The 16,223-nt window shown below is 43.1% G+C and overlaps 1 protein-coding gene across 1 annotated transcript in view; it reads left to right on the top strand.

Moving 5' to 3' along the window:
- CDC42SE2 (CDC42 small effector 2) overlaps positions 1–16,223 on the top strand; it is a 100,599-nt gene that overhangs the window by 73,172 nt on the left and 11,204 nt on the right. The window contains exons 2-3 of the mRNA XM_075828860.1: positions 4,214–4,471; positions 14,280–14,381. Coding sequence (XP_075684975.1) covers positions 4,418–4,471; positions 14,280–14,381 — 156 coding nt within the window. The 5' untranslated portion in view covers positions 4,214–4,417. The remainder of the gene's footprint in view (positions 1–4,213; positions 4,472–14,279; positions 14,382–16,223) is intronic.

The following is a 16,223-nucleotide window of genomic DNA, read 5'->3' as shown; positions in this document are numbered from 1 at the left end:
TTCTCTTCTCTCTCTCTCTTCTCTCTCTCTTCTCTTCTCTCTTCCCTTCTCTCTTCTCTCTTCTCTCTTCTCTCTTCTCTCTTCTCTCTTCTCTCTTCTCTCTTCTCTCTTCTCTCTTCTCCCTTCTCTCTTCTCTCTTCTCTCTTCTCTCTTCTCTCTTCTCTCTTCTCTCTTCTCTCTCCTCTTAGTTTTAAGGCACTCTGCAAGCCTGAACTAGTGTTGACTTGAAGTCTCTGCTTGCACTTTCTCCCATAAGCAGTTCCAGTTTAGCTGTCTGGACTCTGCTTTGTCCAACAAGGCTGCCACTCACTGGTGAGGAGCATAGGTGGTGGTATTCAGCATTGAAATCTACATTGATTTCTTGACATGAGCTAACTTTTTTTTAAAAAATAGTGTATGTCCACCCATGAACGCCAATTTACAGTGTGTGTGTGAGTGTATATACACGTGTGCATGTGGATAGCTAGATATGATCTACTACCAAACTTGCGCTTGGTTAATAAATTGTATTAGGCTATATTCACCTCTGCGTCAGGGCTACGTTCCGTCGGAAGTTTTCAATGTTGACGGGTCCAGTGCCAATGGTTTCAGTTTGTCTCCGTTGTTTTGACAGAATCAATACCGCTATTGACTACGCTATTCATCGCGTCAAAATGACGGAACCCTTGCACAACGGAGAAAACTAAAACAATTGGCGCCGGATCAGTCCCCATTGAAATCAATGATGATGGAAACGGAAACCTTTGGTTTCAGTTTGTGTTAGTCAGGGCTCTGTTCCAGCGGAAAGCTAAGACGGAACGGAGCCCTTGCGCAGACGTGAACGAAGCCTTACTTATCATGCTTTGGTCTTGTTAGGCTATGTTCACACGGGGTATTTTGCCGAGTTTTTTGACGCGGAAACCGCGTCGCAAAACTCAGCAGAAACGGCCCGAGAACGCCTCCCATTGATTTCAATGGGAGGCGTCGGCGTCTTTTTCCCGCGAGCAGTAAAACTGCCTCGCGGGAAAAAGCGACATGCCCTATCTTCGGGCGCTTCCGCCTCTGACCTCCCATTGACTTCAATGGGAGGCAGGAGAAAGCGTATTTCTCGCTGTTTTATGCCCGCGGCGCTCAATGGCCGCGGGCGAAAAACGGCGCGATAATTGCCGCGAAAATCGGCGTGCAGGGAGAGGAATATCTGCCTCAAAGTTCCAAACGGAATTTTGAGGCAGATATTCCTCCCCCAAAATACTCCGTGTGAACATAGCCTTAAAGTCCACTATGTATAAGGGTGAGTCCAGATATGGCAGAATTGTGGATTCTGCACCAAAAATATTACAGTACAATACATGTGGATGAGATTTTCAAAACCCCATACACATGTAGCACAAAAAAAATCTGCACGGAATTCAGTCATGCTGCAGATTTTCAAATCCATCGCATTCTCATTCTGGCAATTCCGCCGCAAAATCTGCATGTAACCCCGCAGTGAAAAATAGCCGCCATGTCTTTTCTTACCCTTGTAGTCCAGAGCTGCGTTCACAATTCTGTAAACTTTAGAAATTCCTTGCTGGATTAATGTCTTCAGAGTTTAGTAACCTACCACTAACATGTGACAAGTGAATCTATGTAGGGCCAGGATCACACACACCGTTTTGATGCTGTTTTTGGCTCAGTTTTTTTGACCCAAGCACAGGAGAAGACACAAAAGAAAGATGTTTCTGTCTTCTCTTTATACCTTTCCTTCCTTATGGATTCACTTCTGGCGTTGGCTTAAAAAACGGAGCCAAAAACTTCATCAAATCTGTGTGTGTGTGTGAACTTGACTGCATAGTTCATTCTTGGTAATCTGAAGGGTTATTATTATTTGCGCAGTGAGGTATGAAATGTGGAACAATTAAAGATGATTTCTCCTTGGTAATGATCAATTGATTTTAACCTTGGTATTTCATAGCGCATTTCACTGTTGTAACGTAAAAATTTGGCTGCAAACATGGGGTTACATCAGGTCACTTCAGCTCTTTTATAGCAAAACTGTACCAGTGCCACACGCATGGGAATCCAGCATACTTTATCCGGTGAGGTTACCCACTACAAGCCACATGGGTTTGTGCTGTGTGTTCATATCTTCACCCTATAAAATACAGCAGTGGTTTCATATCTGCTGGTCTCTAGAACACGGATGATTTTATTATTATTATTATTATTTGCTTTAGTTTTGTCGTGAAATTTACAGCAGTTTGTGTAGCCACTTCTCTATTTTGGGCAACTTTTCTATCAGACTTCAGGTCCTATGCCAATGGTTCTCCAGAGCCATAAACCACTTGTGATGCCGCTCTGGCATCTAGTAATAGAAGGAAAGTCTCCATTAGGGTCCTCCAACAATAATTTTAACCCCTTCCCGCCGCAGCCCTTTTTCAGATTTTCATTTTCGTTTTTTCCTCCCCACCTCCCAGAAGCCATAACGTCTTTATTTTTCCGTCGATATAGTCCTATGAGGGCTTGATTTTACAGGACGAGTTGTAGTTTTTCGTAGCACCATTTATTTTGCCGTATAATGTACTAGGAAACAGGAAAAAAATTATTTGTGGGGTAGAAAATGAAAAAACAGCGATTCCTCCATGGTTTTTTGCGTGCCGTTTTTACGGAATTTACTGTGCAATTAAAACAACATGTTAACTTTATTCTGTGGGTCAATACGATTACGGCGATGCCAAATATATATAGTTTTTTCTATATTTTACTACTTTTGCAAGTAAAAACCTAAGTGTAAAAAAGAAAATGTATTTTGTGTCGCCAAATTCCGAGAGCCATAACTTTTTTATTTTTCCGTCGATTAAGTGGTATGAGGGCTTATTTTTTGCGGGATAAGCTGTCGTTTTTAATAATACCATTTTGATGTAAATGCGAAGGTTTGATCACTTTTTATTTCATTTTTTGTGGGAGATTGGGTGACCAAAAAATAGAGATTCTGGCATTTTACAATTTATTAATTTTTTACGGCGTTCACCGTGTGGGTTAAATAATGATATATTGTAATAGTTCAGACTTTTACGGACACAGTGATACCAATTATGTTTATTTATATTTTTTTTTACTATGCTCTAGTAAGCGGAAAAAAAACTTTAACTCATTTTTACTTTTTTTACATTTTTTATTAGTCCCCCTAGGGGACTTCAACCAGCGATCGTTAGATCGATTGCACGATATACTGCAATACTAATGTATTGCAGTATATCGTGATTCTGACAGGCAAATATTAAGCCCTGGTGCTTAATAGGTGCACAAAGATGGCGGACCTGGGGGCCTTCATTAGGCCCCCAGGCAGCCATAGCATCCATCGCCCCCCCCCCTGCGATTGCATTGCAGGGGGGCGCCGATGACCTGTTTAGAGGGGGTCGCCCCCCTCTTTCTAACGATTTAAATGCTGAGGTCGCTATTGACCACAGCATTTAACGACTTAAACGAGCGGGATCGTTTGGAGCGGGGTCACTCCGTGAGCCCGCTCCATACTTCCCCTACCCGATTTTGGCGTGTGGCTACGTCAAATGTCGGGAAGGGGTTAAAGGACTTAAACCCATTTTCATATACGTCAAAAACATACGGATAGAGAATTCAGATTATGAGTGATGACAACTTCTGTACAGCGCTGTGGGATATGTTGGCACTATATAAGCAATAGCAAAAATTAAATAAATCTACCCGATTAGGGAATTCTGAGTTATATGGGCCAGAGTGGAGAGTGGTTACAACGAGCGTTTCTCGCCCTGCAGGACCTGTCCAGTCCTGCTTTACACAGACGACCCATTGATTTGAATGGGCACTGTGTAATGCTTACTTTGCCCTGTGGTGGCGCTGCTGAGAAATTAAATGCTTTCTGCTAGGTTTCTCTACAAATTACAGCTTAAATGCTGAGGGTCCCAGCAGGGGGACACTTTGTGACATTACACTTTATTGTCAAGCGACAAGTAGGAATTGTCCAAAGTGGAGAACGCCATTAACATGTGCCCTTATAAATAAAACCTGATAATCCTCACTGATGTGATTTTTGTTGTGTGACATTGTCCATTTACTGATGTTCAGGTACTATGATCAATCTTGTCCATTCCATTTGTTTGAGTTTCCCTCAAGAATTTAGAGATTTTGAACTTCACATTGCCCGTCTATCTCAATACTTGACAGAAAAAATGCTGATTAACTTTTATATTGACGAATGTTTTTTTGGTTTGTTTAGGTTTCCATCTGCGCAGTGAAAAGGGAACTCTCCTCGATGCAGGCGCAACTCTCTGAGGATACGGCTTCGCAGAGCACCTGACATCGTGTCGGATATTTACTCGTTTTTATCGGATTCACGTAGCTACCCCAAGTACTTTCCGCTGGGGTTGTAGAGCGGGACTCTCACCATTTTGTCTGCACTATAACTTTTGGACTATTAGCAATGAGTGAATTCTGGTTGTGTTTCAACTGCTGCATTGCAGAACAACCGCAGCCTGTAAGTAGCTTCCACATTTTATTTATTAGGATTACATCACAGGTATTTCTCAATGTCTATTTTACACGATATGTCAAATAGTGTGCGTCTTCCATGGAGTAGTAGATTTCATAAGCAAAGCGTTACTACTACCGGTTTAGTGAATGAACCACCTATAGAACTCGGCCGGAGGAACTAAAGCAGTCACTGCGGATAGATTCCTGCATGTGACGGCTCACTGGGAAAGCATGGTGAATTATGTTCCGCTATTAACCTTGGAAAAACATTGTCATGTGGTAATAGAAACTCTTCTGTAAAAGTATATCCTTTTTATCTTTGGCAGCAGTGCTTATGAGCGTGGTCTCTTCTAGCAGAACCTCCTGTAGGAGGAAATACCTCTGCACAAGGTCAACGACACATCTCGTTTTCTCACGTTACCTCTGCTGGCCCATTTTCTGTTTTTCAATGTATAAAAGAACATCCTATGCGCACGTTGTGTATCAGGTCTTCAGGACATGCCTCACCAGTGGCATAAAAAGGGCAGCGGACAAACCTCCGGCAAAATGTTTGCAGTAAATTTCCACCAGCTGTATGAGTACTGCAAACACCACGAACACCTGCTACATGGGTGGTATGAAGATGGTCTGGTTATTAATAATAAAAATGAGTGAACAGAGTTGTGTAAAGCAGAGGAACCGTGCTAGTCCATAAAATCATTGTGTGCATTGGACACTTTGTTCTAAAGTTGCCCATATCATGTCGTATTGGTCGTATTGCCTATGATTGCAGGGCTAAAAATGACCACCACCTTTCCCAATAGCTATCCCACCAAAAAAAAAAACATCCGCCACAAAAAACGGAGTCTTGACTATTGGGAAGGAAAAGGTATTGATGAACTACTCCTGCAGCTTAATCTCCGCCATTCATTTACATCAGGCCAGGTTTGTCGCAGTTAGTAGAAGACCGATTAATAGAAAAATGAAGCTAAACTTAATAGTTACCCCAAAAATGTTTGAGATCATTCTACGTGTTTAAGAACTTCTTTTGCTCATATCATTTTTTTACCTTTTTTTTTTTCTTCCCACTTATGGTTTAGTTGCCTGTAGTTTATAATTATTGTAATACTATTGTAAAAGAAATTGCTTTTCCATTCACAGACTACTTGCTTTGTTTTTAATAGGCTTAATCTTCTATACAGCAGCCATTCTTAGTGGGTGGAGATGCAGTGTAAAGCATGGGGGGGGGGGGGGGGACAGCTGCATGAAACAGGAAATGACTCCAGACTCCAAATAGACAATGGGGCAGATGGACAAATACGGTTTTGGTTTTAGAGAGCATAAACTTTGATCAATTTGGGGCATTTTCTGACTGCCTTGTCGAAGTGGTGCACGTGGTATGTGAAATTTGACGCATGTTGCTAGACCCTTTTCTCTTCCTTATACCACCTATTAGATGGCTTAGGTTATACCAGTTTTTTGGAGCTTGGTGTCACATTTTAAGCCTTGCCCTTTCCATCGGACCACACTCCTTTTCACGCAAATCCACAGCCCTCGTCAGGCATCTCGAAAAATATCTAAGGGTAAGTTCACATGTGGCGTAAACACTGCAGATTTTCCGCAACGGATTAAATTGCGGAAAATCTGCAGCGTAATACAGTAGCAGCAGAGTGGATGAGATTTAAACAAGTCTCATCCACCCGCTGCGTGAAAGTTCTGCCGAAAAAAACCGTTCATAAATTGACCTGAAGTGCGTTTTTTTTAATCCAACTCCATTCATGCTCCAGAATCGCTACTTTTCTATTGCAGGTTTTCCTCATTGAATTCAATGGGGGAGGTAGAAGCCACAACAAATAGAACATTTTGCAATTTTTGCATGTGGAAAAGCTGCAATTCCGCAGCAAAAATCTCAACTTAGGAAATTGGAAAAAAAAAACTTTTTGTCGTTTTAAAATGAATAAAAAAAGCTCATAATTACCACCGGGCGTTGTCATAGCGGCGCTTCGTTCTGCTCTCCATCCCATGACTTTTTATCCCATGTGACTGCTGCAGCATTACAGGAGGCTAGACTGCGAGGACAACAGAGGAACGCGTCACCATGACTACAAAGAATGGGGTAAGTATCAGTAGTGTTTTTTTTTTCGTTTTTTCAACCGCTTTTTCCCGCAGTGAGCATTAAGCCCGAAAAACAATTCTGCGGTCAGTTCTAGATATATCTGTGGGTACGAGAGCTGGGACCCACATCTATCAGACATTTTTGGTGTTTCCTGTGCATATGCCATAAATGTCTAAGATGGGAAAACTCCTTTAATACAATACAGTGAAATCCAGTGACTTACCAGTGAATCCATCTCAGATTGGAGTCGCTCACTTTTTTCCTTTTCTTCTTCGTCCGGCCCAGATTGCCCTGGCGCCTTCTCCCAACTACAAATCGCCTCTGCAGAATTTGAAACACAAACATCTTTGGCTTCTCGCTTTTGTAGCACCTCTCCACCCTCTACAATACCCTCACCATCTATAGTGCCAAAGATGGAAATAATGCCCCCTCCATGCCCCACACTATAATAGTACACCCTTTAGGCCCCACAGTAATGATAGTGCCACACACTGCCCCTTCTCTTGTAGATAGTGCCACACACTGACCCTTCTCTTGTAGATAGCGCCACCCCCCAAAAAACCCTCACCATCTATAGTGCCAAAGATGTAAATAATGCCCCCTCCATGCCCCACACTATAATAGTACCCCCTTCTGGCCCCACAATAATGATAGTGCCACACACCGCCCCTTATCTTGTAGATAGTGCCACACATTGCCCCTTCTCTTGTAGATAGTGCCACACACTGCCCCTTCTCTTGTAGATAGTGCCACACACTGCCCCTTCTCTTGTAGATAGTGCCACAAACTGCCCCTTCTCTTGTAGATAGAGCCACACACTGCCCCTTCTCTTGTAGATAGTGCCACAAACTGCCCCTTCTCTTGTAGATAGAGCCACACACTGCCCCTTCTCTTGTAGATAGTGCCACACATTGCCCCTTCTCTTGTAGATAGTGCCACACACTGCCCCTTCTCTTGTAGATAGTGCCACACACTGCCCCTTCTCTTGTAGATAGAGCCACACACTGCCCCTTCTCTTGTAGATAGTGCCACACATTGCCCCTTCTCTTGTAGATAGTGCCACACACTGCCCCTTCTCTTGTAGATAGAGCCACACACTGCCCCTTCTCTTGTAGATAGCGCCACCCCCCAATAAAAAATATTGTACTTACCTAGCCCCGTTCCCATGACTGACGTGGCGCTACACCGTCTCAGGTTTCATAGGCCAGCGTGATGCAATCACATCATCACGCCGCCTGCGCAGGGACTCAGTCCCAGCGGCTTATAGGCTGCAGGCCTAATGTTGCCTGCAGCCTATACTATAGCGAAGACACCGGGCATGAGGGGGCCCGTGCTGCCCGGCACATAAAATTTCTGTGCCAGGCGGCGTGGGTCTCCTCATGCTGCGGACCCCGTAGCAGCCGCTATGGCTGCTATAGACGACCTACCTACGAGAGTAAGCAGCGGGGCAAGGAGAGAATATCTCTCTGCTCCGCTGCCGGATAAAAGTAGCTCACTGCCTGGGCCCACCGGAGGATCCTCCGGTGGGCCAGTCTGACGCTGCATGTACGCCATTTTGATCGTTACAAATGCATGGCCTAATAGACTGCCTGTCAGTTTTACATTGACAGGCAGTAATGCCTTGGTTTACGAAGTATACCAAACATTATCGCTTTGTGAATTCCTCTACTTGGACTAAAAAGTAAATTAAACAAAGTAAAAAAAAAAAAAAAAATATGGTTTTCATTTTATAAAAGTGTCAAAAAAATAAATTCTATCACAGCGAACAATAAGGTTAACTTGTTATTTAAACCACAGCGTGAACAGCATGCAAAAAAACAAAATGCAAGAAACCATGGCCGAATTGCTTTTTTCCCATTCCACCCCACAATAAAAAAAAACAAGAAAAGTTAATGAAGAAGTCTAGTGTTCCCCAAAATGGTACCAATGAAAACTAAATCTCGTTCCACAAAAAACAAGCCCACATTTGGCTGCATCAACGGAAAAATAAGCACGTTATGGCTTGCGACGATGAAAAACTAAAGAATGCTTGGTCATTAAGGTCCAAATAGGCCTGATCGTCTATCTTGTCACAGATATTTTCACTGGCAAAAAATGAGGTGTACCTAAACTGTGCCTGTAGTCTGGTGATAGTGGTGCCAGCATTGCAATGGCAGGAAATTTAAAACCTTTCCTATCGTTGCATGAATTGCTCATTCTTCTAAAGGAAGAAACTTCAATAATACAATTTTTATAAGTGAATTTTTATTATGATATCCCTTTAATATGTTTTCTTTAAGATTTTTATTGGAACTATGGGTCTAGGAGGCGGAAAACGCTTTAAGGCTTAGTTGATGCACCTCGATGGCATTGGGTTAGGTGTGCACCGCTTCTTTTGAAAAACCAATAGGATCAGAAAGAGGGGTAGAAAGTAAAATTGATACTGCTCTACACTGTTGAAACCAGTCTGAATATTGGCCGAGAGAGAGGGGACAGTACAGTTGGGATTAGAGAACCTGGGCTTACATGTCACTTTGCTTCTCCTACATAGCAGTAACCCTACAGAGTCGTCCGCAATGTTTTATAATAGTCATCACAATGTCTGCCCAACACTAGCCTTAGCATTGTTAGTTCTCTGTCCCCAGTCATAAGGGATAAGGGTACCCATACATGTGACAGATTTTGTCGCGATTTCACCCCTTCTACATTGAAAGGGTGGAATCTGCTGTGAACATCCGCAGCATGCTCTGATATTCGTGTGGAATATGTATCGCAACATGTGGATGAAATTTGTTCAAATCTCATCCCCATGGCTGGAAAGTCATCCTCTGCAGATTTTCTGCACGGAAATTCTACAGCATTTTTGTGCAGTGTGCAGAGGGCCTTACAGTAATGGACCCCAAATGTGCCTTACCCCACATCTCCGTTTTCCCACCAGTGACACCACCGTTTCTAGTAGTTACAGCTGTGTCCCTTCCCTCACTTGTCGCAGCAATGCCTCCCTTCTCCCCTCTCAAAGCAGTGACTCATTTATTCCCCAAGTTGTCAAAGCAGCATCTCGCCCATTTCCACCAGTGGTCACAGAAGCGGCCCTCCCCACGAACACACACACCTGGCCCGCCTTCCCCAGGATACTCCCCTCTCGCACACTCCTGTAATGTGCCCTCTGCTGGCATCTGCTGCATGAAGCTTCTTATTCATGCATTAATATCTATAACAGATCAGTGGCAGAGGTCATATACAGCGCTGTCCTCACCGGACATCTGCTGTATTCCCTCTGCCTAGGGAGCATGGTCTGAGACCACCTTTACTGGGAGCGATGGAGCTGGATGTTGTTCGTAACAGTCCCACTCCATGCATTCAGCGCTGGGATTAAGTAGAATGTTGGAAAGCACACCCGGTCACCATTTGCTACCCGGCCTTTGTCCATCCATGATATAGCCATCTTTGTGAAACTCCTAATTTTGTGTCCCTGTATATATGCTTACTAGAAGTACTATACCTATTGAAGTGGGCCGGAGGGATGACCAGGTTAGCCGCTGAGACCAGCAATGTAATAAAAAGGAAGAGGATGTTGTGTTAAGGCGTTGGCTCTGAAATGAAAAGTAACAGAAATGGAAAAATATCAAACTATTCATACACCACCGACTTCTTTCCGTAAGTTTCCTCTAAGTATCAGAGCTCTGCAATACTAAATGCCAACAGATTTAGTGACAATGCCAAAACGGGTCCTTTTATAAAATCCGGGTGAAGATTTACAAGCGTGCAGACAGCTCGCTCCTGGCAGCTCCTTCAGGCCCGCCATGCTGCTCTGGAATATAACTTACATATTTTAAAGTGCAGATTTACTTTTGCAGAAATTTCTTACATTGGCATTTAAAATGTTCTCCGTTGCTCTTCCAGACTGCAACCTGCAGCTTTATCAGTGACCAATCTAAGGGCGTTTTCTATATTTAAAGGGGTACTCCCAACTTAAATATTTCTGGGATAGCCATAAATGTCTGATAGATGCGTATCCCAGCTCTGACACGCCAGGGAAAATGAAGCATTACACAGTTTACAGTGAAATCTACGAGCTGAACCTGGTAGGTTCTCCAGAGCAACTGTCTCTATAAACCATTGTGGGGATTTTAAGCGCCCATGTGGAAATGTAGTGTAATATGGGAGTTGCTCCTGTATTGTGACTCCTATAATTTCTCTTAAAGTGAATGTGCACCTTTTTAACACCGTCATTTTTAAGTCCAACGTTTTGTGATGAATAACATTTTAATAAACTTTTATATTGGTCAGAACTCAGTTTTTCGAATACAGAGCTCCAAAATCCCATGCATAGCCATAGTAAAATGAGAAAACGTTGCCGTTACTATCAAAATGGACATTCACTTTATAGACTTCATTTCTAGAGACGGTCTTCCGTCTACACTACCTCTGCTATATCCATTCACAAGGCTTTTGTATTGATTCAATGTTACCTGGGGGCTGGTGTGATATTGTGGGAATATTTTGTGGATTGTGTAACTCCATTCAGGTGACTTTTCTACACCCAAATAGAATCCAGTGGTTATGGTGTATTTACCAGTCATTTTCACTCTCGTAAATACATCCACAGTGGTAATGCTATCTTTTTTTTTTCCTTATTTCTGAGAACTATATACGTTGGACGGTGTTCTTACATTCTGAAGCTTTAAAGGCTAACTAAACTTTCATAAAACTTCTGACATGTCAAAAGTGTTGATTGGTTGGGTTCCGAGCACTGAGACCCCACCGATCGCTAAAATAAACTGCTGAGCTGCTTTAGTTTCTGATTGACTTTTCTCGCGAAGCCGATATAACGGTGTTCGGACTCCATAGAAAGTCTATGGGCCCGTACACCATTACATCCGCTTACTGAGAAAAGCCGATCAGAAACTTCAAAGCGCTTCTGCCGCTTAGTTTTAGCGATCTGTTTGGGGGGGGGGGGAGTTTTCTGAAAGTTTAGTTACCCTTTAAAAAGAAATGACTCAGAAAAACACACATTTTTTTTTCAGGTGAAACACGGAAAAAGTCTATGGGCGCTTCCGCCTTTGCGGACGGCTACGGATGTACATCAGCGTTTGTGGACCGTAAAAACCCTTACGGTCGTGTGAATGAGACCTTAGGCCGCATGCACACGGCCGTTCCCGTAAATACGGTCCACGATTTCGAGCATAGCCGGCCTTTGGCGGCCGCGGACAGCCGCCTGTATTTTCGGCCCGTGCTCCCATATAAAGTATGGGAGCACGGTCCATAAAAAGCAAAAGATAGGACATGTCCTATCTTTTGCGGAGGCTTTCTGCAGCCCGGACACCTTCCCCAATATACGGGAAGGTGTCCGTTGTCAATAGAAGGGAATTAGTTCGTAATTACGGTCCGCAATTACAGACAAATTTTACGGTTGTGTGCATGGGGGCCTTAAACTGTAGCAATCTTCCAGTTTTGCTAGACCGTTTTTGGCTGCGCAGCACACTATTGCAACTATTGTAAACCCAGGCTAAGGGTCCATTCACACGTTGCTGCCTGACTAAAACCGTATCGTAAAACGCATGCATTTTTACAGCGATTTGGTGCATTTTTCCACGTGGTTGCGACGCAAATAAAATGCAGCGGCAACGAAAAACACCAAATTGCAGTAAAACCACATGCGGTTTACAGATGCGTTTTTTTCAATGCGACTCTAAATGCACTGCAACGTGTGAATGGACCCGAACAGTATGGTTGAAAAGCGGAGGAGGAGGATGCCAGCAGTGATCAGCTGGTATGAATTCTTGTCGGGTTGATTATTTATTCCATAATGATGCTATGCTCTGGTATGAAGTGTTACTGTGTACTGTGACCTAAGAACATTAATATGGATGTCTGCAGTCCTGGTGGGCCTTGTCATATTGTATTTCATGCTCAACATTATATTTACATATGTTTATTAGTCATACTTGGAAGATTTTTTCTTTTGGAAATTCAAGTATGCTTTTTAAAGGGGTTTTCCAGCTTCTGACAACTGATGGCCGGATAGGTCATCAGTACATGATCTGTGGGGGTCCGACACCCGAACCCTGCATAGATCAGCTGGTCCGGTGCACCCGGCGTACAAGCCAGAAGCAGTTGTCTCTGGCCACGGAATAGCGGCCGAGCTGTATTACTGTAGCTCTGCTCCTATTCAAGTAAATCGGAGCAGACCTGCAGTTCTGCGGCACGGCCGCTATGCTATGTACGGAGCCAACTGCTTCCGGGCTACGTACATAGCATTATGTGCCACAACATCCTGTGCCCGCAGGCCACCAGATCGGCTTATCAGTGCGGGGTCCGGGTGTCAGACCCGCACCGATGACATACTATCCGGGGGATAGGTCATCACTTGTCAGAAGGTGGACAACCCCTTTAAGATGTCCGGACTGTTTTTGAGGCTCATTAATAAATTTTAGGCTTCTGTAATTACAAAGAGACGGAAGGTATGCAGCAAACTAATCTCCACATAGCTGACCCAAGGTTACTTTATAGAATGGAGCTGCAGCCCCTTCTGCATTTCTCTCACCATTCAAGTGAATTCCACATAAATCCAGTTTTATTACTGCCGAACACCCTTTTTCCTAGTGACAGGTGGGGGTCTCACGGGTCGGAGAGTCATGGCATATCCTTGTGATATTCTATGACTGAATAAGGTGGGAAAGCCTGGGTTATTAGTAATGCTGGCAGAAATGGGGAATGACATGGTTTTACCTTCTCTGCGGTCTGTTTTACATCTGAATAGGGTTGTTTCTGCAGCAGGTGTATGGATTTCTGCAAGCTTCAGATGAATAGAACAGATTATATATTGCAGATATTCCTGCAACAATATCTGCCACGTGTGACTACACCCTAAAGCTTTGAGACGGTTTATTTGCTATGCAAACACTGCCTAAAATACTATAAGCAACCAATTACTCTGGTCTTGGCCATGGCTTGAGGTCAGAGGAGTTGCAAAGTGGCTCGTCCATACGTCTTAGTATTTTCTTAATAATAACCCTGCATTCAGTTCTGTTGGACGGTTGTAGTCTTCCTCCTGTGTAAAGTGCTATTATTAGGCGCTGCTCTCTGCATTACCGCCTGGTCGTGTTATCTGGCACTATGCAGGAGTTTTTAACTTTCTGTGACCCCAGCAAGTTTATTTAATCTGGTGTAACAGGACATCCTTATACCGTTTTTGTTTCCTTAATCACGTGAACGCTGAGCCTCCTATCTAGTGTGTACACATTGCCGCTCATGTATGAAGGTGATGGGAAAACAAAATCCAGCAATGACATGTATACAATGTACACTACCATTTCTAACTTGTTACCAAATGTAGTGTTATTATCAGAATCTCACCCTATAAGAGCTGAAGTAATAATTGTATTAGAGTATGACCGTGGAAAGGCAATCCAATAGGAGTGCTAAGCAGAAGCCACATTTTCGGAAGATTAGGCGTCCCTAAATGACACCCGCATTCTGCTGACTGTAACTGCAGGAAAGCGGCTTGGGACGTTCATTATTAGCCGATAGAAGAATACAACCTAAACCAATGTACTATGAGGACCTCTTCACTAGAGTTGGCACTGTGAACTGTAGTGTTACATGGGCATAGAGCGTTCTGGGTGTGTGCGGACTACACCGCTTGTGACTGTGTTTTATATGTTTCCATAGACAATCATACGTTAAGATCTGTGCAGTGTAAATATATAACTGCCATTTTTTTTTTTCATTTCAGAAAAGGAGGCGGCGTATCGACAGAAGCATGATAGGAGAACCAACAAATTTTGTTCATACTGCACATGTAGGATCAGGGGATGTATTTAGTGGAATGAATTCAGTAAGTAAACCTGTCTGAAAATGATCACCAAAAAAAAAAAAATGACCGCTTTGTGCACAAGAGTTTCTTACTAAACTTGGATGATTGAACTTCCTTGTCAATCTGGATATTCTACTCCTCACATTCCTTGCTTTGACAATTGGGTGTTGTATACCGAATATCCTCTAAGTCCACCTCTGTCAAATCTGTTCAGTGTTAAAGGGGTTTCCCACAAATGTCTGATATATGGAGTTCTCACATATGGGACCTCACACCTATTGAGAGTGATGGATGACAGCCCGTCAATGAACCCCCGTCTATGCTCTCACAAAGTGGCTTGGGATCTGGTGGACGTGGCCCATCCATTCGTGAATGGCCAGACAAAGCACCTTCTCGGTGATAACCACTGGGGGAGGTGAGACCCGCACCCTTTTATGCATTTATGATATATCCTGTAGATATGCCAAAAATGTGAAAGATGGGATTCCTTATTTACTACTCCCTTTTTTTTTTTTTTCCAATTGTCCCACTCCAACTCAGACTTCGACTCAGCCAGTCTGACTGGGAATAAAATAAACTTTTAAAAAGTGTTCTGCTATATTCGGTACTTGCCTTAAGACTGTCTTCCTGCTCTCTATAGCAGTTCTGAGATGACTGCAGAATGCCCAGTCAGGGATCCTATAACCCTAGATCATACGATGCACCTGCATCGGACCCAGGGAGGAGCACAGAATCTGCTTCTTCTGATCCCAGTGCTGACGCGGCGTAGCGGTGCCACACCAGATGAGTGTATTGGCTGGGCTCCGAGGGGAAAGAGGATTTAGGAGAAGGATAGCACAGCAGAGTGGCAAGTCGCGTGATAAGTACAGAACACTACAGCACAGCCCTAGTATTCACGTTCCTCCGTGCAGCCTGATCTCTGGGAATAAAGAGAATATTAACCCTCAGCACTCCAGTCTGTTCAAGAGGGTGTCTCCTTATAAAACTTTTGCACTGGGCCCAGCAAAGTGTTAAAACGGCCCTGCGTCCAGTACTGAACTTCCTCCCCTGGTCTTCAGAGAAGGAACTTGACTACTGCGCATGGGCAACACAGATTCAGACATTTTTACCAAAGAGGCCTTGGAGCAGCAGCATGAAGATACTTAGTCTAAAGGAGAGGAGAGAACAATGGGAAGCTGATAGTCGATTTTCTATTGCTGCTAGAACATCCTAGTTAGCTCTGTTTTTTTTTTTATAAATAGGAGCCTTAGATTAATATGATTAAAATGTCAACTTTCCTAAACTCCTATGCAACAAACTATGCCTGTTCTAAATTAATGCAATTTTATCATTATTTAATCTTTTTATTTTCAGTCGGAGTTGGAAACTGTACATTTTTTTTTCTGACTTTTCCAAAAACTGACTCCGACTCCACAGTCCGGTTTATAACACAAAATTCTTAATTTTTCTGGTTTATAGTTACCATGGAGAAGTGCATTGTAGGAGCTCAGATGACAGAGCTAAGCTTAGGTCAAATGTCTGACAGGAGAGCATATATATATATATATATATATATATATATATATATATATATATATATATATAAACCTGAAATAGAAAATTAGCACAAAATCGGTGAAGCAAAGTATTTATTTATTAGATACTTCTATTGGAAGTGGAATTACACTGATAACTTTCTTTGAAAAGGTCTCTACTAAATGTTCAATATCTCGTTTTTAACCCGTTAGTGACCGCCCCATAGTGTTTTTACTGCAGCCACTAATGGGCTTTATTCCGATGCATAGGCCTTTTTACGGCGCATCTATTGGAATAAGTAAACTGAGCAGGGAGCCGTTAAATCTCCCTGCTCTCAGCTACCAGAGG

The sequence above is a fragment of the Rhinoderma darwinii genome, chromosome 1 (assembly GCF_050947455.1).
Source record: "Rhinoderma darwinii isolate aRhiDar2 chromosome 1, aRhiDar2.hap1, whole genome shotgun sequence".
Taxonomy (NCBI): domain Eukaryota; kingdom Metazoa; phylum Chordata; class Amphibia; order Anura; family Rhinodermatidae; genus Rhinoderma; species Rhinoderma darwinii.
This window is presented reverse-complemented; position numbering and strand designations above follow the sequence as displayed.